This window comes from Nelumbo lutea, chromosome 5, assembly GCF_056320005.1.
Source record: "Nelumbo lutea isolate HS-2025 chromosome 5, American lotus-T2T, whole genome shotgun sequence".
Classification (NCBI taxonomy): domain Eukaryota; kingdom Viridiplantae; phylum Streptophyta; class Magnoliopsida; order Proteales; family Nelumbonaceae; genus Nelumbo; species Nelumbo lutea.
The window spans coordinates 39,861,074-39,884,429 of record NC_142688.1 but is presented as its reverse complement, the minus strand read 5'-3'; the positions used below and the strand labels follow the sequence as shown (position 1 = coordinate 39,884,429).

Genomic DNA, 23,356 nt, shown 5'->3' with positions numbered 1-23,356 from the left:
CGTAAAAGTAAGAAGTAAAAACAACAAATGCCAGTGATAACACAAGAATTCGGGTGGATGACTGCATGCGTCATTATGACATTGACATTCCAAAATTGGGTGGAAGCGTGTGCCCTATTATCCAGGGCCTCTAAAATTGGGTGGCTGTTGCTCTTTTCGTAAGGGCCTTCATCCCTCTTGTTCTTCAATACTCTCTCCGTCTCTCGGGCTCGGATCGATTGCCCTCGTTCAAGTGAACTATACGATGTTGATTTGGCTGAATCTTTTGAGTTGACAGGACAAGGTTTACTGTACCAGAATTCAGAAGTCAGAACCTTAATACATTGCAAAATGGCACCATATTTGCTATCAGTTCTGATGAGGCACGTCTGAATATCTGATCTGCCAAACTAGTTGCGAACACTTTCCTTGACAGGCGTGCTGCGCATCCTTGAACTCGGAAGATGACAAGGGAAAGAAAGCCTGTTGGCATTTCTTTTCTTCTGGCCAAAACAATGCAACTTGAGGCAATTTGCATGGAGCACAAATAGATCCAGCCCTTCACAAGCATGGCCTGGAATTTCACCTAACTCAACCACACCCACTTCCAGCTATCCTATACGCAGCTTGTTTTGCTGTGTCCTCTCTGAATACGCCACCAATTGCAGCCATTCATGGCTGACCCAACGGGCACCATGCGCATAGTTTCAGAAAACATGGGTTATTCTTGGGCTTGGCATGCAGTTCTCCGGTCCTAGGGTTTACCAAGAGTACTTGGAATTTTTCTTGTACAACTATTTTTCTGGAGCTGTTGACTGGCTGCTGCTTGAATGCAGAATTCACATTACTTGTAAGCTTTCCCCTGGATCAACCAAGCTGGCTCTCCATAGGGCACCTAAGAGCTTCCTGTTTATCAAAATCCTTAAAACAACAAAAGGACCCACTTCAATCTTAATTCTCAATCGGGGTTCAAATGTTAAATGTTTTAAGTGAACTACGAATTTAGCAAACATGGTTGTTTCTTTGGCAGTAAAAGCTCGTTCAGTATGATAACAAATGAACTTGCTTGCTTCCAGCAATGAGATCAGTGTCCATTTAATCAATGAGGCATAGGGAAGGAACTTTCCAGGGCATTAACGATAAAAACACAATGAAAGAAAAAACCATTTGTTTGATGGGGAAAGAACAAATACAAGCACTACTGAACATTGAAATAACCCCAACTACTGGTAAATATCCAAAAAAAAAAAAACAGGTAAACTGATAATATTGGATAAACGTAGCATTTAATATGCTTCAATTTGAAATGACGATAGCAGCTCAGTTGTACACCATATATTTGGGCGTTGCACTAAATTTCTGATAGCCTTTGATGACCTTGTTAACTGCATCAAGGAAATCTTTCTCGGTCACTGTTTTTCTTCGTGCCCTTATAGCAAACATCCCAGCCTCCGTGCACACACTTCTGATGTCAGCCCCTGAGAATCCATAAAACATAAATTACAAAACCATGGAACCAGAATATTCAAGAGGGATAACAGACATAAATACTTAGTAAACAGAAGAATACTTGGTAAACAGCAGGCCTATGGGAAATGGGGACAAGTATTAAAGTGGCATAGAATATTTATTTTATGTAAAGACAAAACAATGACCTATCATTAATAGAGGAAATTTTTTTTTGCATTCTTTATCAAGTCAAAGAACAAGGAGTAATTAACGTGCAACAGTCGAGGCAAACTCGCACATAGTTTGCTAATTTGACAAAATAGCATCCATCCATTTTGGTCGCTATCTAGGGAAGAGACGAAGTTTTTCTTTATGGAAAGCAAGCAGATGACTCATTAGTGGGTGAAGAAAATCTTCGACCTTTCTGGCTAGATCAAGGATTCAGTTAAGAAACTCATCCAACCAAGAAAGCATCTTCACAGGGTTAATAGAAGCCTAACAACTTGTAATTTATTTTACCCAAAAAACAAATAGTGGGCATTATTAATTTCTTTAAAAGTAACATTATAAAAGAAAAACAAGAAACAGTTCCCAAAGTAGCATCAATTACCAGTGGAGTTGGGGCAAAGTCGAGCCAAAAGCTCAAACCTTATATCTCGCTCACAATTCATTGTTCTTGTGTGGATCTTGAATATCTGTGTCCTGCTCTCCAAATCAGGTAGCCCAAACTCAACCTTACGATCCAGCCGTCCTGGACGTAATAGTGCTGGGTCCAGTGTGTCTGGTCTGAAAAAATTGTATAAATGAACATAAATATGAAGAGGGAGATGAGTAGTTGGATAGTAACCTTAAAAGAAGATTAATACTAAAATATTAAACATCAGAATACCTGATATATAGTGGACTAGAATGCAGTCAATACTTAATCATGGTTCAGGACCGACATTACAGTTATGTTTTTACATCTTTATAGAGTGCAGATGTGGCTAAAGTTTGCATACAAACACCCAAACACCTTCAAATAGCCTACTAGAACCTACAAAAACTGGGGTTGGGGGAACGTCTGGCAACTGATTTATCACTTGGCATCTTTGACCAAGCAGGAAATCACTTCTCAGCTGGCAACTTTCTTGACCCCTATGCACATGCCAGGGTGCTGAGCAAGCCAAGCGGCCTTCTTGACAGAAGTCCCTTTACCAAGGCATTTAGAAGAATTGGAAAGGTACAGCCAAAACTCAGGTCGAAGCTATAAGACTGAACTCAACAGTATGGCAGCTCTTGAATGATCAACAAGAAATTCTAATTACTATGTAGCCTTCTTAAATTCAGCACATCACATCCAAAGGTGATATCAGCAAGAAACAATAGATAGTGAACCAACTATTGGGCCACCAATGGCTTTACTTGACAGAAGTAGGTCAAGCTTCCACAATATAGAGCTCAAAATTTACTAAAAGAATTTGAGAATAATTAGCAATTAACAGTTGTAGAAAGATTTTTTTTTATCAGTAACAGTTGTAGAAAGATTGGTAACTAACCTATTTGTTGCCATCAAAACTTTGATATTTCCTCGAGCATCAAACCCATCTAGCTGATTAACAATTTCAAGCATGGTTCGCTGAACTTCATTGTCCCCACCCACACCATCATCAAAACGTGCACCACCAATGGCATCCACTTCATCAAAAAAAACAATGCAAGCCTTCTTTGAGCGTGCCATCTAAAGAAAAACAGTGTATGATAAGGACCAAATGAGGCAAGAAATTAAAGCAAACATTTGCTTGCTGGAAAATATAATTAAATGAAAGAATCTAAAAATTAGGAAAATCTAGTTAACCAAGCTGGTAAACTGATGGACGGATAATAACCTGAAAGAGCTCCCTAACCATTCGAGCGCCCTCTCCTACATACTTCTGAACAAGCTCACTTCCAATGACACGAATGAAACAAGCATCAGTTCTGTTGGCTACAGCTCTAGCTAGGAGTGTTTTACCAGTTCCAGGAGGACCGTAGCAGAGAACACCCTTAGGGGGATCAATTCCAAGCTTTACAAATTTCTCTGGGTGAAGCATGGGCAGCTCAACGACCTTGCATAAAGAAATCAAATATAGGTTCAACAAAAGGTACTATTGGGGATATCTGGCATGACAGGATAGATGAGCTTGACGATTAATTCTTAATAGTGAAATTCTATAATAACATGCACATACATATGGATCTTAAAGATCACAAGTAAAGGATCAAAAGACCTCAATATGTTTTGCCCAAGAATGTAAAGATAATAAAGTTAACATAAAAGCACTAAGTAAATATTACACACTTCTCGCATCTTTTCAATCTGCTCTTTGCATCCACCAACATCATTATATGTAACATCAGGCTTTTCTTCTACCGTCATCATCGTTACACTTGGATCGATCTTTGGGGGTAGTGGAATCTGAATCTGATATTTATTCCGATCTACCCTGCAACAACAGCATAAAACAACATATTACCAATCAAAAACAAACAACAATAAAAAGGCAGAAAACAACATAGGCTTAAGCAAACCAACTATACTGAATTGTAATTATGAATGAATATATTTCAAGAAAACAAATGTCGTTTATTACTTCTCTCAATTTGGACTAATTGTAAGAATTAGCAAGAGAACCATGAAAAATCACATCCCGTGTGTGTGTCTTAAAGAGAGGGAAAGCGGAGTTAATCAACTGAAGGTGACTACAGATAATATAAACAATAAGGGAATAGATAATGACCCAAAAGGTTCTGACATCAGGGTTAGGGTTCTTCTAGCAAGTGGACATACCTTTTTAAATACACAACCTTTGACACCAGAGTGCATTTTGGAAATTAAGCTGTCTGATAGTTGAAATGTTAAATGAAAAACCCCTCACCATTTTGGGATTTAATAAAACTTAAGTCCAACAATACATATGGCCCTTGATAGAGTGGATTAGTAAAAAAAAATGATTCATGCAGCCAATCTCATGTGATTGCGATAAGGCTTTGTTGAGTTGACTATTACGAGCAAAAGTTTCAACTAAGAACCTTCTGCTTAACCCTTGTATCAAGGTTCAAAGTATTAGAAATGCAAGGTGTATCGGAAAGGCAATTCTAAGAGACGTATCAGGATACGCTTTGGATACATATAGATACGGACGAAAAATCAAGATACACATGGATACACTAGAAAATAAAAAAAAAATCCTTAAGAAAATATATTAACAATAATAAAATCGAGTTTTATATGACTATAACTAATTTATTTAAATATAAAAACCATACTTTATAGTTTATATAAAGTTTCGGGACATAATTGGTAACCGTTGAAAAATAATAGAAAAACTAAAATGTATATATGTGTATATATATACTAATATTTATTAGTTAATATTTTTGAAGTCATTAATTAGTTAATATTTATTATATAGACTTAGATAATATTTATTATGTACATAAGTTTATATATACCTTAATGTTTAATAAATAAATATAATTTTATTAATTTTTACTATTATAGAAAATTTAATAATTAAATTTTAGCATTTATTGAGAAACTTCCACCAAAAGAATAGGGATAACTTAAGAATCAAAGTACAGAATATTAAGACAAGCAATAAAGGTATGGCATAGTGGACTAATTGTCTTTGTAAATAAATGATTAGGGCTTGAAACTTCTTACCGTAAATTTATGGTTTTTAACAAGCTATTTGACTTAATTAGCATTTAATGGCGTGTTAAATGCCTTAATTAAAGGTGATTCGAAGAGCATATAATTAAATAATATTAGCATTTAATGACATCTCAAATTCAAAGGCTTAATTAAAAATGATATAAATGAGGAAAGAGAGATAAATTGAATTTGAATTTAAACAGTAAAAAGAGAGGGAAATTAATTTCAGATTGTAACAGCTGATACATAGTGCGTATTGGTCTGTTTCGGGATTGTATCGGCTGATACATACCTGAAATGGTCCAATACGATGCCGATACAGACCCATATCAGTCTAATACAAACGAAAAAACACGAAATTACCTAATTCTATACGTTTCATGTATCTTATCGATCCCGAAACGGTATGTATCAGCCGATATGGGTCAATACATTGCGGAATTTTAAACCTTGCCCTGTATCTGTATGTATAATCAATTTAAAGGTAAAGTGATCTAAGAATCACAAATTTTCATTAGCGTGGACAAATCAACATCCTGATATAATAGGGCCAAGTTTTAGTAATACATCCTACAGAAGTAACAATAAAAATGTTCTTAATAATCCCTTTTTATCAGGTAAGACAACTTGCTCAAAAGTTGAAATAATAAGTATTAACTACAAGTCAAAATTCTAACTGCTTACAGATGCTATCATACATCTGAAACCAGTGGCATAGGAAATGAATGAAAAAAGCAGACTATTCAACAAATAAAATTTTAGGACACATCCAATTCCATGCATTGAATCTTCAAGCAACAAAAACATGAAAAATTTTGTTTTTTCAAAGAACACAATGTGAAAGATCTTAGTTACTAGCCGCGAGCCATCGGTTTCGAAGAACACACGTGACTGGGGTTTCGACTATGATAGACATCGGTTTCGGTCTATCATCGTCCCCAGCTGCGAGCCAAAAGGGGGAATGCACACAGCGTCTAAACCAGGAAAGAGGAGGGTGTTACAATGGGTCTCCCGATGCAGCTTGAAGGAGCTTAGCCCCATGCAAGGCTTCTCAGAGAGGCCGGAGCTAAGTTTCACTAGGGGAAGAACTGAAGAGAAGAAAGAGAAGTTTGAAGGGTGGGTGCAGTGAGGTGAAGACGATGGTGAACTGGAGGACCTTTCTGTCGATAACTCTAGCGTGGGCAGTGTAAACGATGAAGGCAGCTGTGCTGGAGGTGATATGGAAGGGTGGAATATTGCAAGATTATTCCAGGGTGAAGACTGCAATCGGATTATCTCATTCCTAAGACCACAGAGTGCGCAAGGTTTTTCAGGAGGGGAAAACCAGGAGAACCGGAAGCAGAGAAGGAATATGCTATCTAGAGGTGACCCAGGGGTAGAGTGGAAAGATCACCAGGTTGACCAAAGGATAGAAGTACTTCCCAACCAACTCAGGAAGACAATTGGTTACCAACCTTCGGAACAAGAGAAGGAGGCCGGGAGCAGTCCTATTCTAGCTTGTTCTTCAGTCCCAAGTAACCATGTGTTTTCGGTTTGTGATACTAATGTGCCCCCTGTGCCTTTGGTTCCAGATTCCGTTCCTGTACCATGTCCTGTAGCCCATGAATTTGCAACCAAGCTAGTAGGCGGGCTCTATGAGGAGGGGGAGAGGGGAAGGATTGTGGGAAGGTGCGGGAAGAAAGGTATAGAAGTGGACAAGTGTCGGAAATCATTGAAAGAGTGTTTAAGGATGTGGAAGGGCAGCTGATATGGAGGAGGGAAGGGGAGGAAGGAAGAGAGGAGGGACAGGAATGAGGGTAGAGATGGAGAGGGTTAGGGGGAGAAAGCAAGGAAGGAGGGAGGTAACAGTAAGGGGAGGAAGGTTGGAGAGGAAAGAACTGAGGTGGGATTAGAGGAGAGGAAGGAAAGGCAGGTGGACAGAGATGAAGGGGATTATGTAGGAAGGGTAGGGGTGGTGGAATCGGTGAGAGAAGACACGATAGCAGAATTTGTAGGGAAGTTGGGCTGTAGGCTGGAGGATTTGAACGAGTTGAAAGAAAGCTTACAGAAGAGGAAGATGCATATCATAACAAAGAAGAGGAGGTTGAGTGAAGTAGAGAGACTAAAGAGAGATGTAGAAGGAGACAAGAAGCTCGAGGTAAAAGGAGATAGAAGAAAAGGGGGAAAGTAGCGGGTAGGTGGCAAGGGGTTTGTAAAAGAAGCAGAATGAAGATTCTTAGTTGGAATGTGAGGGGAATTGGGAGTGCGAAGAAGAGAGCAACAATAAAAGAGGTAATAAGACGGTATGACCCAGACATTGTGCTGTTGCAAGAGTCTAAGAGAATGGAGTTTAGTGACAAATGGGCAAGGAGTGTATGGAAAGCCAGGGGGATTAGCTGGGTGGCGGCTCCATCGTGGGGTGCTTCCAGGGGGGTTGTAACAAAGTGGAAGAGGGATGTGGTTGAAGGGATGGAGGAGTTGATCGAAAAGTACTCGGTTTCCATGAAGTTTAAGCAACAAGAGGATGATTATATGTGGGTGCTCACAAATGTTTACGGACCGAATGATTACAGAGAGAGAAAGGAGTTGTGGGAGGAACTGGCTGATGTTAGAGGTTTGTGGGATGGGCCTTGGTGCATGGGTGGGGACTTCAATGTGATAAGGTTCTCGGAAGAGTCCAATAAGATTAACCAGAGGGTGACAAAAAGCATGAGGAAGTTTAACAGTTTTGTGGATGCCTTTGAGCTTAAAGAGATTCCCCTAGCGCATAAGGCATTTACATGGTCAAATCTCCAATCTAGACCCATTTGCTCTAAGTTGGATAGATTCCTGTTCTCTTTGGATTGGGAAGAACATTGGGGAACCTTGGATGCTAGAGCTCTCCCAAGGGTGACCTCGGATCACTGGCCCATAGTCTTGTACAAGGAGGAAAGAAGGTGTGGAGGTCCTACCCCCTTTAGATTTGAAAATATGTGGTTACTGCATCCAAGGTTTACTAACAAAGTGAGGGAATGGTGGCATGAGTGTAACCTGTCGGTGGAGTGGGAGGGGATAAAATTCCATAAGAAACCACAATTCTTGAAAGCGAGAATTAAGGAGTGGAACTTGATGGAGTTCGGGAGGACAGAAGAAAGAAAGGGAGACTTGATGAAGAAGATTGAAAGCCTTTACTTTAAAGAGGAAAGGGGAGAATTTGGAGAGAAAGACAATGACCTCAGGTGAGAGTTGAGAAGACAGTTAGAGGATTGCCTGCACAAGGAGGATGTAGGTAGAAGGTTTGGACTGACCAGATGTAGGGGTGGAGAACAAGAGAAGGATGGAAAGAAGCTCTAATATAGAAGAGATCAAGGAGGTTGTGTTTTCTATGGATAGAACAAAAGCTCCAGGGCCAGATGGGTTTACAATGGCTTTTTATCAGGATTGTTGGGATATTTTGAAAGATGATCTCTTGCGGGTGTTTGAGGAGTTTTTCAAGAGAGGAATTGTCAATCCGGGTGTGAACTCTACATTTATAGCCTTTATTCCCAAAAAGAAAGATGCATCCCACCCGAAGAATTTTAGGCCAATAAGCTTAGTGAATAGCTTGTACAAGATCATTGCAAAAGTGTTGTCTTTGAGGCTGAAGAAGGTAATGTCGGATATCATTGAACACTATCGAATAGCTTTTGTGAGTGGAAGACAAATTACAGACCAGATTTTAACTGCTAATGAGAGTGTGGAGAACTTTAAGAGGGATAAGAAGAAGGGAGTGGTCTGTAAGCTAGACTTGGAAAAGGCTTATGACTTGGTGGACTAGGAGTTCTTGAGGCAAGGTTTAACCAAATTCGGGTTTGGGGCTAGATGGTGTAAGTGGATCATGGGTTGTGTCCGAAATTGTCATTATTCAGTGCTAGTGAACGGGACAGTGGTAGATTTCTTTCCAGCCAGTAGGGGTATAAGACAAGGAGACCCCCTTTCTCCTTTCTTGTTCATTTTAATTGCAGAGGTTTTGGGGAAATTGATTCACAGAGCAGATTCTAGGGGGCTCATTAGAGGCTGGAGGTTTGGGAGGATGGAAACCCCCCTCACACATTTACAGTTTGCTGATGACACGATTCCGTTTTGTGAAGGTAGTAACATGAGGTTTATCAGGAATTTAAAATCGGTGATACAACTGTTTAAGCAACTATCCAATTTGAAGGTTAACCTTGGGAAAAGATGTGTAGTGGGGGTGAATTTGGAGGAGGGAGAGATTAGGGAGAGTGCTGAAGTGCTGGGGTGTGAAGTCACGGAGTGGCCTCTGAACTATTTAGGATTACCATTAGGTGATAATCCCAAGAGAGAGCTTCTGGAACCCGGTGATGGAAAGGTTTGAAAAAAGATTGGTATCCTGGAAAAAGAATTACCTCTCTCTTGGCGGGAGAATTACATTAATTAAGGCCACGCTTGCTAACTTACCCATCTTCTTCATGTCGGTGTTTAAAATCCCAGTGAAGATTGCTAACAGATTAGAGAAGTTAATGAGAGATTTCCTGTGGGAGCCGGGAGAAGAGAAGAGGGATCATAGAGTTAGCTGGGAAATAGTGTGCAGAAGTAAGTCGTGGTGGTTTGGGGCTTGGGAGTATTAGGAGAAGGAATATGACTCTGCTGGGGAAGTGGCTGTGGAGGTCTCCTATGGAGAAGGAGAAGCTATGGGCTAGAATAGTGGCAATTATTCATGGGCTGGAGCATAAAGGATGGGACACTGGAATCAGAGCTAGGATCACAAGCAACTCTCCTTGGAAAGCCATTCATGAACTGCTTCCAGTTTTCATTCCTAATATCAGGTATGACTTGAATTCCGGTAACTCCATAAAATTTTGGGAACAAACCTGGGTGGGGAGTGCCCCACTAAAGGATCAGTTTCCGTCTTTGTACGTTCTTTCTGATTTGAAAAATAAGTCGATCTCATCTTTCACCACCCTGTCCTCTTCCACTTCTGGGATTGGGTGGAACTTGGGTCTAAGAAGGGATTTGAGGGATTCAGACTTCGACTGTATTTAGAGCCTTCTTGCACTTCTTGATAACGTTGTCTTAGACCCCACTAGGGCGGATTCTAGAATTTGGACACCTAACCCCAATGGCATTTTCTCTTGTGCTTCGTTCTTCAAAGTCTTAAGTCAGTCCACCAGTCCTACCCTGTCCCCTTTTCCTGTTGGTGAGGTTTGGTGCAGAGCTATACCTCCTAGGGTTGGTAGTTTTTGTTGGGAAGCCTATCTGGAAAGAATCAACACTGGTGATCTACTCCAAAATAAGAGACCCAATACTTGCTTGTCACCTCCGTGGTGTGTTCTGTGTAAAGCAGATGGGGAGACTGGTTTTCACCTAATGGTGTCGTGCCACTTCGTGAGGTCATTGTGGGATTGGGCTTTCTCCTTATTTGGATGCAGCTGGAATCCCCCATCAGACATGCAGGGCCTTTTCGCCCCCTCCTTCAGGTGGCGATTAAAAAGGGGAAGGATAATGTGGAGAGGACTAAGGGCTGCAGATTTGAGGACTATCATACAGTTTAGAGCGATACAATGGCTGAAATCTCTGGAAATATTCACAGATTACACTGTGGATGACATGTTGAGGAAGTGGGGTGAAATTGCAAGTTGCACGCAGACCAAGTCAGTAATGAGTGTGGCTTGGACCCCTCCACCTAGTGGATTCTTGAAATTAAACTTTGATGGATGCAGTAGGGGAAACCCGGGACAATCAGGGATCGGGGGTGTTTTTAGAGATGAAAATGGGGCCATCTCTGCTATGTTCTCAGGCCCAATTGGAGTGGGTGACTCCCTTAGAGCTGAGATATGTGCAGTTATGGAAGGAGCCCGAAAAGCTAAGGAATTGAACATCAAGAAACTTATAATTGAAGGGGATTCAGAGGTGGTGATAGGGTGGCTGACCAAAGAACAAAATGATCTTTGGAAGTATAACAATGAGAAGAGGAATTTCAAATGGATGGTGCGGGAGATGGAAATTAAGACATGTTGGATTGAGGGATCAGCTAATTCCCTAGCTGACGGTTTAGCAAAACAAGGGGCAGAAAGGAATTCCTTGTTTTGGGCTAAGTTGTAATGTTAGTGTCATTGTATCTTTGTATTTTCTTCTTTCCTTTCTTGAAGTTCTTTGTGACTCTTGGAAGATAAGTGTGTTTGTCTTCCACTTGTAAATTTTCTACTAATGAATTAATGAAAGTGTTATTGATCAAAAAAAAAAAAAGATCTTAGTTACTAGAGAAATTAAAATATTAAAAATTTGTTAATAAGTATTACAACTTTTGGAGAAGATAAACAGAAAGCCTACCCCACACGCATGCCTTCTTCAATATCAGTTGGGGAAACTTTGTCTCCCAGTCCAACAACAAACTGCAGTAACCATTAAAATAAACGGGAAAAGAATTAGACACAATTTCTTCCATGCCAAATTTCTTAAACTTTACCGATTGCCAATAGAAGTTAAGCATTGAGCAGAAAATTACCTTCGCAATTTGCTTAACATTTATGACATACTTTGCATCTTCAGTATTTGGATTAATTATCTTTGTGCATCTAGCAACCTGTTTCCCAAAAGTAAATTACTGCTCAGACCTACAACTGATTAAAAAACCCAATCTAAATAAAGAAACATGAAGCTGTCAAGATACCTGCAGTGGTTGCTCCTCCTGCATCATCTGCTTATCAGAGACAAGATCCCATTGGCTAGGTGCAGCTAAACCAGTATCGGACTCTTTAATACCTATAGTTTGAAGACAGTAAAGCCTCTTCAGCCAAGAAAGAGAACCAGCCTAAGAGTTCTATTCAAAAGGGATGAATTAAGAATGGCAGTAATAATGAAGACATGAACAGTAATCCAAAAGAAATACTTGAAACATCTGTAATTTATATTGCCAAGCATAACAAAATAATGGATTCAGTCATGTAAAAGGAGAAGCACCACCCAAAGCTGTCCATGAATTACTGGTTAAAGGTAAGAGATGCTCAAGTACATAAGCATGTTTTATAAATATAATATAATGCAAAGATATTTTATTCCCAAAGGACGGATTAAAAATGGAAGCAACAATGAAGACACCAAGGACCACTGATCCAAAAGACATCTGGAAACAACTTATACTGTGGACTGTACAAAAATAATGGACAAACCCATCAGAAAGAGTTAGAGACACCACCCAGAACTGTTCATGAAATACTGGTACAAAATATGTAATGCTCCAGTACATAGGCACATCCTATGAAATATGATGTGGAAAGTGCACTATCATAGGCTAGAATTATAACATAAATCCAACGGCTAAGATCAGCACAGCCCAATCAAAGGGATAGGATTTATTGTTTATGAATGTCAAGAGGAAATGTTAGGTGTTTGCACATTTGCTTTGTAGACTATCAAGGATATATACTTTTAATAACAAAACAGATGATTAACCACAAAGTAGAAGATTAAATTCCATGGGAAAAAATTTTGGGAAATGACCTTGTAAGAGCTGATAAATAAGTAGGCCACATGTACATCAGGAACAAATAAAGAATAATAAATTCCCAACAGAAACTTCTTTGTTCCCCTGCATGAACTTTTATTAGCCAATAAGATCTTGAAGTTTGCAGCCTTTTGGAATGCTACAAATTTTAGACTCCATGAAAGTATACTCCCATGAGTAAATAAGTACAATCAATAAAAGACATCTTTATGATAGTTCTACATCAAAACTTTTTGAATCAGCTAATCTAAAAGCAACAGCGTCATTTTCATATAGCTAATATAAAGGAACAGATCAAATACAGTAGGATACACAAATAAAATCTATAAGTATGTCAGTATGCACGCTTTTGAAGTATATGAAGATTTAAATGCATCACATCATGTTTAACTTTCAACATATTGAACCATGTGTCATATCAATACCAATGCCTCATACAATTTTGCATTCAGTAAGCAGATAAGGTTTCAGTGCCATTCTTCCATAAAACTTCATTAACAATCCTTATACTTGGCATCCAATGTGTGAAGTAGGTAAATCTAGATCAAGCCAATCATGTTTATTTTACTAAAAGGACATGCATAGTATTCATTTTCTAACCACATGAGAATGAGGCTTTAATACCTTAATGAAAATTTAAGTATCATTACTGATAAAAAAATGCTTATTTTACTTTTACCAAATACTTTTCAAGAACATGAAAGATGGGCTAGGCTGAACTGGATACTGAATGCCCACTTAAATTATCAATTGCATTATGTATGGATCGTAGATGACATTCATTAAGCCTGACAGGCTCACACTCAATCTCCTGTTCCTTCCACAGGCAACAAATTCTTGTAACTTTAGGTAACAGGAATAAAATCCATACCACATAAATCATTGACTTTCTTGGCCATTTCCTTAATTTCCTTCTCTACTTTCTTTATACTGGTAGAGTAAGGTCCAAGACCCTGCAATCAGAACATTCAAACAGAGAAAGAGGTATGACACAAAAGGTTACAATAAACTGAACTGCAAGAAGATCTGGCACCAAAATAACAAAAAACATTACAGAGATTGATAGGTAGAGGAAAAACCAAAGCATTAAACATAAAACATGCACAATGATTCAACATAAGATAGGCAGCAGCTCTCAACTGGATATCCTCCAAAATAAAACATTTTACAGCCATGGACAAGAACCATGCAACTAAGAAAAAGAAATGACCTAGCTAGATTTCCAAACTCCAAAGACTAAAGGATATTGAGCAACGGACAGACATGATAATGATCCAACATTTCATGTTGGGTTTGTTGTAGTTGAATTACCAAGTTGAGTACACTTTTAATTGGTTCAGATGGTATTGCCTTCTCATAAAGCATTTTACATAAGGTCAATAATCAATATTAAATAGTAATTCAAGCATTCCGGCATAGGTGCAGGTTTTCAGTATTGGAGAAAGAGCATTGGGTTTAGTAGAGAATAGTGGAGAGGCTCTATGCTGGCTTTACAACAAATTTATAGAGATGAGAGGCAAAGTGAGAGATCCAATAAAATAAGAGGTTTTTTGTAATAACCAAAAAAGAAAATATTTTATTAAAAAGAGAGAAATTACAACAAGGTGATAAGTTATCACCCACAAAAGTCAAAGCCCAAAATCAAACCATCAAGACCCACTAACCCCTTTGTTTCTTCCTTCTAGCATCAATAGAACCATAGGTTTACCGAGGTTGTTTAGAGATGCCCCCAAAGGTTTATTTTGGAATCAATACAGATGAAGATAGACTTTAAGTTAAGCAAAGATGTTTTGTTATAACAAGGTTGTTGGATAAGGAAGTTTTTAGCAGGTTACCAAGTATATGGGAGAGAACTTCCTGTTCCTCTTTTTTACTCTCTATATTATGATGTTACAAACAACCTTGTTTGATTGTCCATTGCCATTGATGTTGTGGGTAATCAAGTTGGCCATATCCCAATTGTTTAGGCTTTAGCCTCGGATGCACAAATCTTGTTTCACCATTTCCCTCCTCCATAGACAATACATTCTCTGAAATTGTGAGTTCACAAATTTGCTCACACTACTCCAACCCAGACGGCCCTTGTATGTTGTTAGTTGCAAGTGTACATGGGTGTATTCTTTAACTCTTTTGCTACTTGGTTAATGAAACATACTTTACCTTTTTCCAAAAAAAAAAAAAAACACTATAAATCTCTAATCGGGGAATTTTCTTTTTACCTTGCTTCCACCCCACCTTATCTTCATTCTTATGGGCACCACAATCTCTTGTATATTTTATGCAGTTTGCAGGAGCCAATCTAATTTTAATTTAGGAATGTTCGACTCTCCCCACAACCAGAGTTAATAGCGACAGGATTGGCTCGAGCCAAAATCAATTCTTAAATGGAAAAGTATACACTAACAAAAAGCCACACATTAATACCGAGAAGCACAACCTTCCGACAGAAAAATCAGGGAAAATGCTGTACAGCATAACAAAGAAAATGAAATCAAACCCATATACACGGAAGAGATGAAACCCTAAAATAACACAGGAAGGAAAAACCCGGTTCAAGAAAACGATCCACAACTAAAACAGGGCAATCCGCAAACTACTGAATGTAAAGGCAGAACCTTTGTAATTGAGCCCAAGAAGGAAACCTTTTTATCCAAATCTAATGATCTCGTGCAAAACGGATCAACTCGAGGGATCAAATTAAGCTGTAGAGGGGAAGGGTAAAAGAAAAAAGATTAGGGTTAATGCAGAAACGCACATAGGTTTTGAGAAGAGCGATGTCATCTTCGTCAAGGGGACGAGGATTTTTCTCGTTGATCTCCTCCTCAGGTTCGGGCGCCATGATCCTTGCTTCGAGCTCTGGAGCTTGCTTGCGAAACAAGAGAGGTAAAACAAGAGTTGAAATCCAGTCTGCAGACTAGTAGCTAAGGTGATATCTGCCGGGCCGCCACCATGGAAGCAACTTTGCTTTAGAAACAGGTCTGCACGGACCGGCGGTTCTGTAAGGACGAAGAACCGAACTGCTAAACCGTTTGGTGCATTAACTGAACCGATACGTTATCAAACCGATCAGCAGGACAAAAAGCTGAAAAGAGTGACTGGCTCATGTCAAAGGGCGATGCTGTGTTTGGTTTGAAAGGGCGGTACGTTATCAAACCGATACGTGTACCCCTTCCTTTCCCTACCTTTTGTCTCAAACCAAACATCCTAAGAGTAAGGCTCTAAGCCTCTAACCGGACCGGATTCGGATTGAGTCTGACTACATCTGAGGTTGATCCAATTACCTGATTCTGACCATATCTGAAATCCAACAAGATTTGGGGTAGGTGAAACTGACGTCCAAATTCAAATTCTAATTCTCTTCTTTTAAAAAAAAATTCGAATTCTGTCTTTGATCGTGATGAAGAGTGATTTGGCCCGACCTAGGGGACACGTGGACATGATCTGACAAATAGATAATAGCTCAGCCCGACATGCCAAGTCCATAACAGATCGAGGTCAAATATTCAAACCACCTTGGCACGGGTCACCTCAGGACGAGGGCACCTTGGTAGAAGGCCGCAACAAGACCACCTCGGTCCCAAGGCACTTCGGCATTCACCCCAGTTCGGAACTAAAGAGCATCAACTCGGGGATACTGACTTAGACCACTACATGGCGACCCCGAAAATCTCTCCATCAGATCTGGGCCTCACGGGATCACGCCTCGTAACGGCAAGCCTTATCTTCCCCCCGCCCGGTTTGGGCAGAATTAATAAGTCTTATCAGTTGGTAACATTATCCTCCAATTAAAGAGAAAACGGATCCCATCATGGCGGAGATCCCAGAACCGATCCGCAAAACCCGCGGGGACTCAACTACATAAAGGCTCCAACCCCGAGGGCACAAGGTACGCGTGATTTCTCTTCTCTCTAGCTCTCAATATTCTCAGCAATTTTCAACTCGCAACAAGTTTGCTAACTTAAGCATCGGAGCGACCTCATCGGGTTAACCACCCCGGGTTCTTTGATCTTATTTTGCATATCCACCTAGCTCACTGTCTGACTGGAAGTCAGATCAACCTCCAGCATGAGCAGTTTAGATCGCGCAACATCAATTGGCACTGTCTATGGGAAACGCTACAGAAAGACTTTTCCACACTCAACAACAACTCATCTAAAAGCAATGGCATCCTTTAGTCACGCCGGACATAGCTCTGAAATGAACGTCTCTGGGGGGGAAACCTCAACTCCCAACAGTCTGCATTGGTTAGTTCACCATACCGCTCATTGCAGTTGGGGTTCAAATACCGATCATGTCGCAAGCTTCCACGCAGGTAAACGCACCACTCTCTCCTGTAGTTAGTGCGACCTTTGCTGAACCATCTGTGGTTCCCCCCGGAGTCGGGCAATCCCAGTTCGATGACCTAGTACACTGCGTGTGGGCCATTCAGGTCCAAATGCAATAGGTTCAACAGTTCCAGTAGTATCAACAACAAGTCTTTTACCAATTCTATTAGCAACAGTTCCCTCAACTGCAACAAAGCCAATAGCTGGTTCCACCTCGGCATCCAGCGATTCAGCAAAATCGGGCTCACATACAGAACACTCGATCTCCCCAACGAGGCAAGGAGACTTCTCATGTTCCCCTTCCTCTTGGGAGCCAAGTCTCACCTCGCGACAGGAGAGGCGGGCAAGTCACTCCGCCCGCTTCACAGGGCAACATCGGAAACAGGTCCGGAGATACCTAGCCCGCCAGGGCCATCCTTCCTTGGTGATCGCATCAAGAGGGTTCGCTCGCAGGTAACCGGTTCGGGGTTCTGGCCACCAACTCAAGGCAAGGCCCTTCCATCCCTGGCAGCCAGCCTCAACATCTAGGGAGCTAAGAGCCACCTCGCGCCAGAACAATACCGAACTACACAGAGGTCAACAACACCAATGCAGAGCCAACGAAGAAACAACAGTGAAGGCATCACAAGGCACGTCGAACCTCAATCCGGAACAGTCAGCTCCCAAGGCCCAACCACCATGAACGAATAAAAGGTAAAGAGGAGGCGAGCTCAGCAACAACAAAGACAATTCCTCTCCTCTCTGGGTCGTCCCCTCTCTTCTCTGAGCTATTGGCGACCCCGATGCCCAAGGATTTTAAAATGCCTCCCCTCGACAAGTATGACGGATCTTTTGATCCTAATGACCATGTGAACTCCTTTTAGTCCCAGATGCATCTAGTTGGGGCTGACGAGTCTTGCATTGCGTGGCTTTCTCCACCACATTTAAAGGGGTAGCTTGCACATGGTACTAGAACCTCACGCCAAGAACGATCAAGAGTTGGGCGCAGTTCATGGAATTGTTCACCTCGCACTTCATCAGCAGCAAGAAGTGCCCAAGGTCCCAAGAAAGCCTCCTCAACGTAGTTCAACAAGAAGGGAAGTCCATTAGAAGCTATATCAAACGCTTCAATGACACATGCCTGCAGATCCCCGATCTAGATCCAACAGTGAGGCTCACGGCAGCAAAGAAAGGCATAACTCACAGGGAATTCAAGTGGCATGTGGTGGCCAACAAGCCAAAAGACATCACCAAATTCCTTAAGCTTGTCGATCAGTTCATCGGGACCGAGGAAGAGATGAATCAGAAGACTAAAAATCCAGCGGAAAAGAGAAAAAGGGAAGGTGACAACGCAGGCAATGACGGAAACAAGAGAAGAAAGAGTAAGTCCTCGACTAGGGGAGGAAACAAATTTGGGAGCCGATCTCCTTCGCGATCTCATAAGTCAAGTTAGCATTCCAGAACTCCGTCTGTCGAAAGGATGAGCTACACACCCCTCAACGCGAAGCAAGGAGAAACCCCGATGGCAATCAAAGACTCCTTCTATGTGAAGTGGCCACTCGGTTGAGGGGAGATCCCGCCACCAGAAACAGAAATGTCTATTGTCACTTCCACAAAGACCATGGACATAGTACAGAGAATTGCAGGAACCTCCGCAACAAGATCGAGGAGCACATCTGTCGCGGATATTTAAAAACTTCATACAAAGATAAGACAGGAACCAGGTATATCACCAAACAGACGGGCAGGGGGACCAGAGAAGAAATGGCCCCGAGTCCAGCAGCAGACAGAGCGAGCAGCCGCCACGGTAGTTGCCTGAAGAAAGGCTGATCTGCTGCGTAATCAACATGATTACTAGTGGGTCTATCATCCCGGGCTGCACTTCGGCAACAGGTCGAGCTTCAATTCGTGAACTAGAAAACGAAGAACAGAACCTGTTGAAGTGACCCAGGCTCGAAGACCCCATCTACTTCACAAAAGATGATGCGTGCGGGATCCAATATCCTCACGATGATTCTCTGGTGATAAAGCTAAGGATAAATGATTTCGAATTCAAGTGCGTTCTAGTGGATTCGGGAAGCTCGGCCGATATTTTGTTCAAAGATAGCCTTCGACAAGTTGTAGCTCCAGACAAGTGATCTAAAGCCGATGGATACTCCCCTGGTGGCTTTAGCGGAGAAGAGGTCAAATCTCTAGGATGAGTCTTAGTACCCATAGAGGTCAGCATGTGGCCAAATATTGCGAGGTTTCAGCACACATTCTTAGTTGTTGCAACTCCCTCCCCATACAATGCCATAGTAGGTCAGCCCATTACGCATGCTCTACGTGCAGTAGTATCCACCTACTACTTGGCAATGAAGTTTCCCACGGACTATGGAGTAAGGGTGATGCGAGGCAACCAGCTCGAATCTCGCAAATGCTGCGTCGTCGCCCTCAAGGGGAAAGCCAAGCTAGCGGCTAACGTCAAGCTCGAGCAACCTACGGAGTATGCCAAGGAGCGAGCTACACCGATAGAAGAGACGATCCACATCCCGGTCTCCACAGATGATCCAGCTAAGACCCTCCAGATCGGTGCTTCGATCGAGGAACCGCTTCGCTCTCAACTAGTAAGTTTTTTACTTAAAAATTTAGATATATTTGCTTGGTCTACGGCAAAAATGCCCGAGATAGATTCGAAAGTCCTAACTCATAAACTAAATACCGATCCCTTAGTCAGGCCCGTTAGACAGAAAAAACGCAACCTCTCCCCAGAACGTTGGAGGATAGTCGACGAGGTCGGGAAGCTCTTGGCGGCAGACTTCATCAGGGAGGTCCATTACCCGAGCTGGGTAGCTAACCCAGTTTTGGTAAAAAAGGCCAATGATAAATGGCGCATGTGCGTCGATAATACTGACCTGAATAGAGCCTGCCCTAAGGGTTGCTTCCCGCTGCCCAAGATCGACCGCCTAGTGGATGTGACCTTAGGGCATGAGTTGCTGAGCTTTCTGGATGTTTACTCAGGCTACAACCAGATCAGGATGGACCTTGCCGATGAGGAGAAAACGACCTTTATAACCGAGCTCGAACTGTATTGTTATAAGGTTATGCCCTTCGGACTAAAAAATGCTAGGGCAACCTTTCAAAGACTTGCAAAATAAGATTTTTGAGCCATTAATCGGCGACAAAGTTGAATGCTTTGTAGATGATATGGTCGTTAAGACCCAATTTTCAAAATTTCTATTGAATGATTTGCAAAATGTCTTTGAAATTTTACGAAAATACAACATGAAGTTAAATCCCAACAAATTTTTCTTCGGCGTCACCTCGGGTAAGTCCTTGGGCTACATAGTCAACTGACGTGGCATCAAAGCCAAGCCAGAAAAGATAAAGGCCATCTTAGATATGAGGCCACCTCGCAAACTAAAAGAGGTTCAGAGGCTTAACGGCCACATAACTGCTCTGAGGCATTTCATGTCTAAATCGGCAGAACGCTGCCTGCCTTTCTTTAAGGCCATAAAGAAAAGTAAAGACTTTGAGTGGACCATGGAGTGTCAGCTCGCCTTCAATGAGCTAAAAAAGTACCTAGCTAGTATCATGGTTCTAATCCAACCCGAGGAGGGAGATATTTTAAAGCTATACCTCTCCGCGAGTGACAAAGTGGTCAGCTCGATACTGATAAAAGAGGTAAATCGGGTCCAACGACCCATCTATTATGTTAGTAAGGTTTTGCAGGATGCTGAAACAAGGTATCCGGAGATCGAGAAGCTGGCGTGCGTGCTAGTCATAGCAGCTCGAAAGCTTCGACCCAACTTCCAAGCCTACACCATCGTCGTCTTCACCAACAAGCCTCTGAGGCAGATCTTGCTCAAGCCTGAGGTGTCTGGCAGACTGGCAAAATGGGCCATCGAACTTAGTGAGTACAACATCCGGTACGAACCACGAACGACGATTAAGGCCCAAGCCTTAGTCGATTTTGTGGCAGAATGCATGTTCAGCACCACAACCCCCAAACTGGCTGAGCTCGAGCACATGGAGGAAGCTTCAACCAGCGTGGAATCAATCCTGATTAGAGCAAGTCTGACCTGGGACGAAGAGCCCTAGATCCTCCATGTCGATGGCTCATCCAATTAGCAAGGAAGTGGCGTAGGCATAATTTTGTACGGTCCAAGCAAGGTGAAACTAGAATATGCGCTCTGGTTCGGGTTTGCAGCATCCAACAATGAAGCAAAGTACAAGGCATTAGTAGTCGGGTTCATTTTAGCGAAGAAAGTAGAGGTTAAACACCTCATCATCTGTAGTGACTCCCAGCTCGTGGTCAACTAGGTCAGCGGCGAGTACGAAGCCCACAACCCACCATGGCTGCTTATTTGGCTAAGGTCAGAGAGGTTCTACGCGGCTTCCTATCTTATTTCATCAAGCAGATCCCGAGATCTGAGAACGCTGAGGCTGATGCTTTGTCCCGGTTAGCCAGCACAAGCAGCAACACCATGCAGACTGTATACGTAGAGGACCTACATCAGCCTAGCATTCTCGGGGGTGCAGGAGAGGCCGCTCATGTAGTACAAGCATAGCCGAGCTGAATTGACCCACTCGCGAGCTACCTGCTTCACGAGACCCTCCCTACAGAGCGCAGTGCGGCCATAAGAGTAGAGTGTCAGTCAGCTAAGTACATCATTATAGACGAACAGTTGTACTAGAGATCTTTTACACTCCCCTACTTGCGCTACTTGCGACCCTCAGAGGTAGAGCTTGTTCTCCACGACACCCATGAATGCTTGTGTGGCAGACACTTGGGTACTACTGGCCCACAATAATGAACGCAGACGCACTTGAACTCGTCAAGAAATGCGACAAGTGTCAAAGGTATGCCAACATCCACCACTGACTGCAAATACCTCACCAGCCCGTGGCCCTTCGCAGAAGTCGATAGACGAACTGCCCAATGTGCTATGGGCCTACCGGACTACCATCAATACCACCACGAGTGAGACTCCCTTCAATCTCACTTACGACACGAAAGCGGTGATCCCAGCAGAGATCGAGTGCCAACACTACGCTTGGAGGCCTACAACAAGGAGACAAGCGACGACAAGCTCCGTACCAACTTTGACCTGGTAGAAGAAGTACAAGACCTGACATACATTCGGACTACGGCTTACCAGTAGAAAGTGGCTCGGTACTATAATGCCTGGGTCAAGAAACAACACTTCCGTGTCGGTGACCTGGTTCTTCAGAAGGTTATGGTACCTGAGCCCAGTGTCAGTAAGCTCGGACCGAACTAGGAAGGCCCGTACTGAGTAAGATGAGTATTCGGGGAAGGTACGTACGAGCTCGAGACCTTAGAAGAAAAACAAGTACCTCAAGCGTGAAACATTGGCAACCGAAAAAGATACTACCTGTGATCGCCAAACTAGAGAGAGGGTTGCGAGTCACTCCTAGAAGCCTAAGGGCCATGATGTCGAGCTGGCATAAGACCTCGACACTATGATAAGTCCCAATCGCCTCTTTGGCATAGGCAAATCACCCCCCATGCCTAAGGCATAGACAGTTCGGGTATAAACCCTACAACGTCTAGCCTAGTTTGGCATATAATAATAGGTTGGACCCACAACTCTAAGGGACAACCGACATCTAAGCAAGTAGCCCGTGCGCATACAGATCGGGTATATACCCTACAACATCAGCTCACATCGGTGTACATTATGTGAAGTTACCCCAAATAGTGGTCCAGCTCAGTAGCTCGATGGTTTAGGGTAACCAACACTTAGAAAAAATTTCTTAGACATTCCTACTTCTGCCTGGTTTAGTTTGCCAGTTCGGAAATTGCTTATACTTAAAAAAATTTGCACAAAAAAGTCAAAAATGTTTTCATTTCATTTGATGTAAAGATGTTGAGTACAAGAGGAAAGAAAAAGCAAAAAACTTCCATTATAACCCGAGCTCAAAGGCTCAGGGTGTACATCAAAACAGCCCAAGAAGAAAGGCAAGGACCATGCATTCGGATTGCTAGGCAGGTCGGTCTCCATATGCTCCACCTCCGCGTCCTCTTGACCTGATGGGCCTGCCTCTGAAACTTCATTGTTGCTTTCCTCTTCGGAGGAGCCGGGCTCTTCGTTTGCCGCCTTCACCACCTTTGGAGTAAGATTAGACATAGAAACGACTCCGAGGTCCAGCTCGAGAAACTTCTTCCGCATCAGGTATTTGCACAATTTGAAGCCGAAACGGTAGGAGCTCAATCCATACTCGACCTGGAGGTTGTGGAACTTCGGAGACTCCTTGAAGTTTTTGATGGCGCGCTCCCTCTCTTTAGTTCGCGCCTCTCGAATGGCGGTCTCGAAGATTTCAGCGCATTCTCATATCATAGCTTCAAAATTCTCGTTCTCACGTTGAAGCTTCCCCTTCTCCTCTGTCAGCGCCATGATCAGCTCTTGTTGGCTCCAAGCTCCCTTCTTAGCCTGAAGGACCTCGCCCCGAGCTATATCCAGCTCGTGGTAAAGTTTCCGTGCC

At 42.3% G+C, this 23,356-nt stretch overlaps 1 protein-coding gene across 1 annotated transcript; it reads right to left on the bottom strand.

The window, feature by feature from the left end:
- Positions 1-1,130: 1,130 nt before the first annotated feature.
- Positions 1,131-15,855, bottom strand: LOC148851875 (26S proteasome regulatory subunit 7A). Its single transcript, XM_088947652.1, has 10 exons — positions 15,322-15,855; positions 13,438-13,519; positions 11,733-11,824; positions 11,568-11,645; positions 11,393-11,454; positions 3,749-3,893; positions 3,297-3,515; positions 2,967-3,148; positions 2,039-2,214; positions 1,131-1,457 (listed from the first exon to the last, which is right to left on the bottom strand). The coding sequence occupies exons 1-10, from the start codon at positions 15,403-15,405 to the stop codon at positions 1,300-1,302; spliced, it is 1,278 nt and encodes a 425-aa protein (XP_088803778.1). The 5' UTR covers positions 15,406-15,855; the 3' UTR covers positions 1,131-1,299.
- Between the last annotated feature and the right edge of the window lie 7,501 nt (positions 15,856-23,356).

Coding starts and splice junctions, on each gene's coding strand:
- LOC148851875 (XM_088947652.1), bottom strand. CDS start 15,405: ATGGCGCCCGAACCTGAGGAGGAGATCAACGAGAAAAATCCTCGTCCC. Junction 11,825..13,437: donor GAAAGTCAATGATTTATGTG/GTATGGATTTTA, acceptor TTCAAACTATAG/GTATTAAAGAGTCCGATACT. Junction 11,455..11,567: donor ATGTTAAGCAAATTGCGAAG/GTAATTTTCTGC, acceptor TGGTTACTGCAG/TTTGTTGTTGGACTGGGAGA.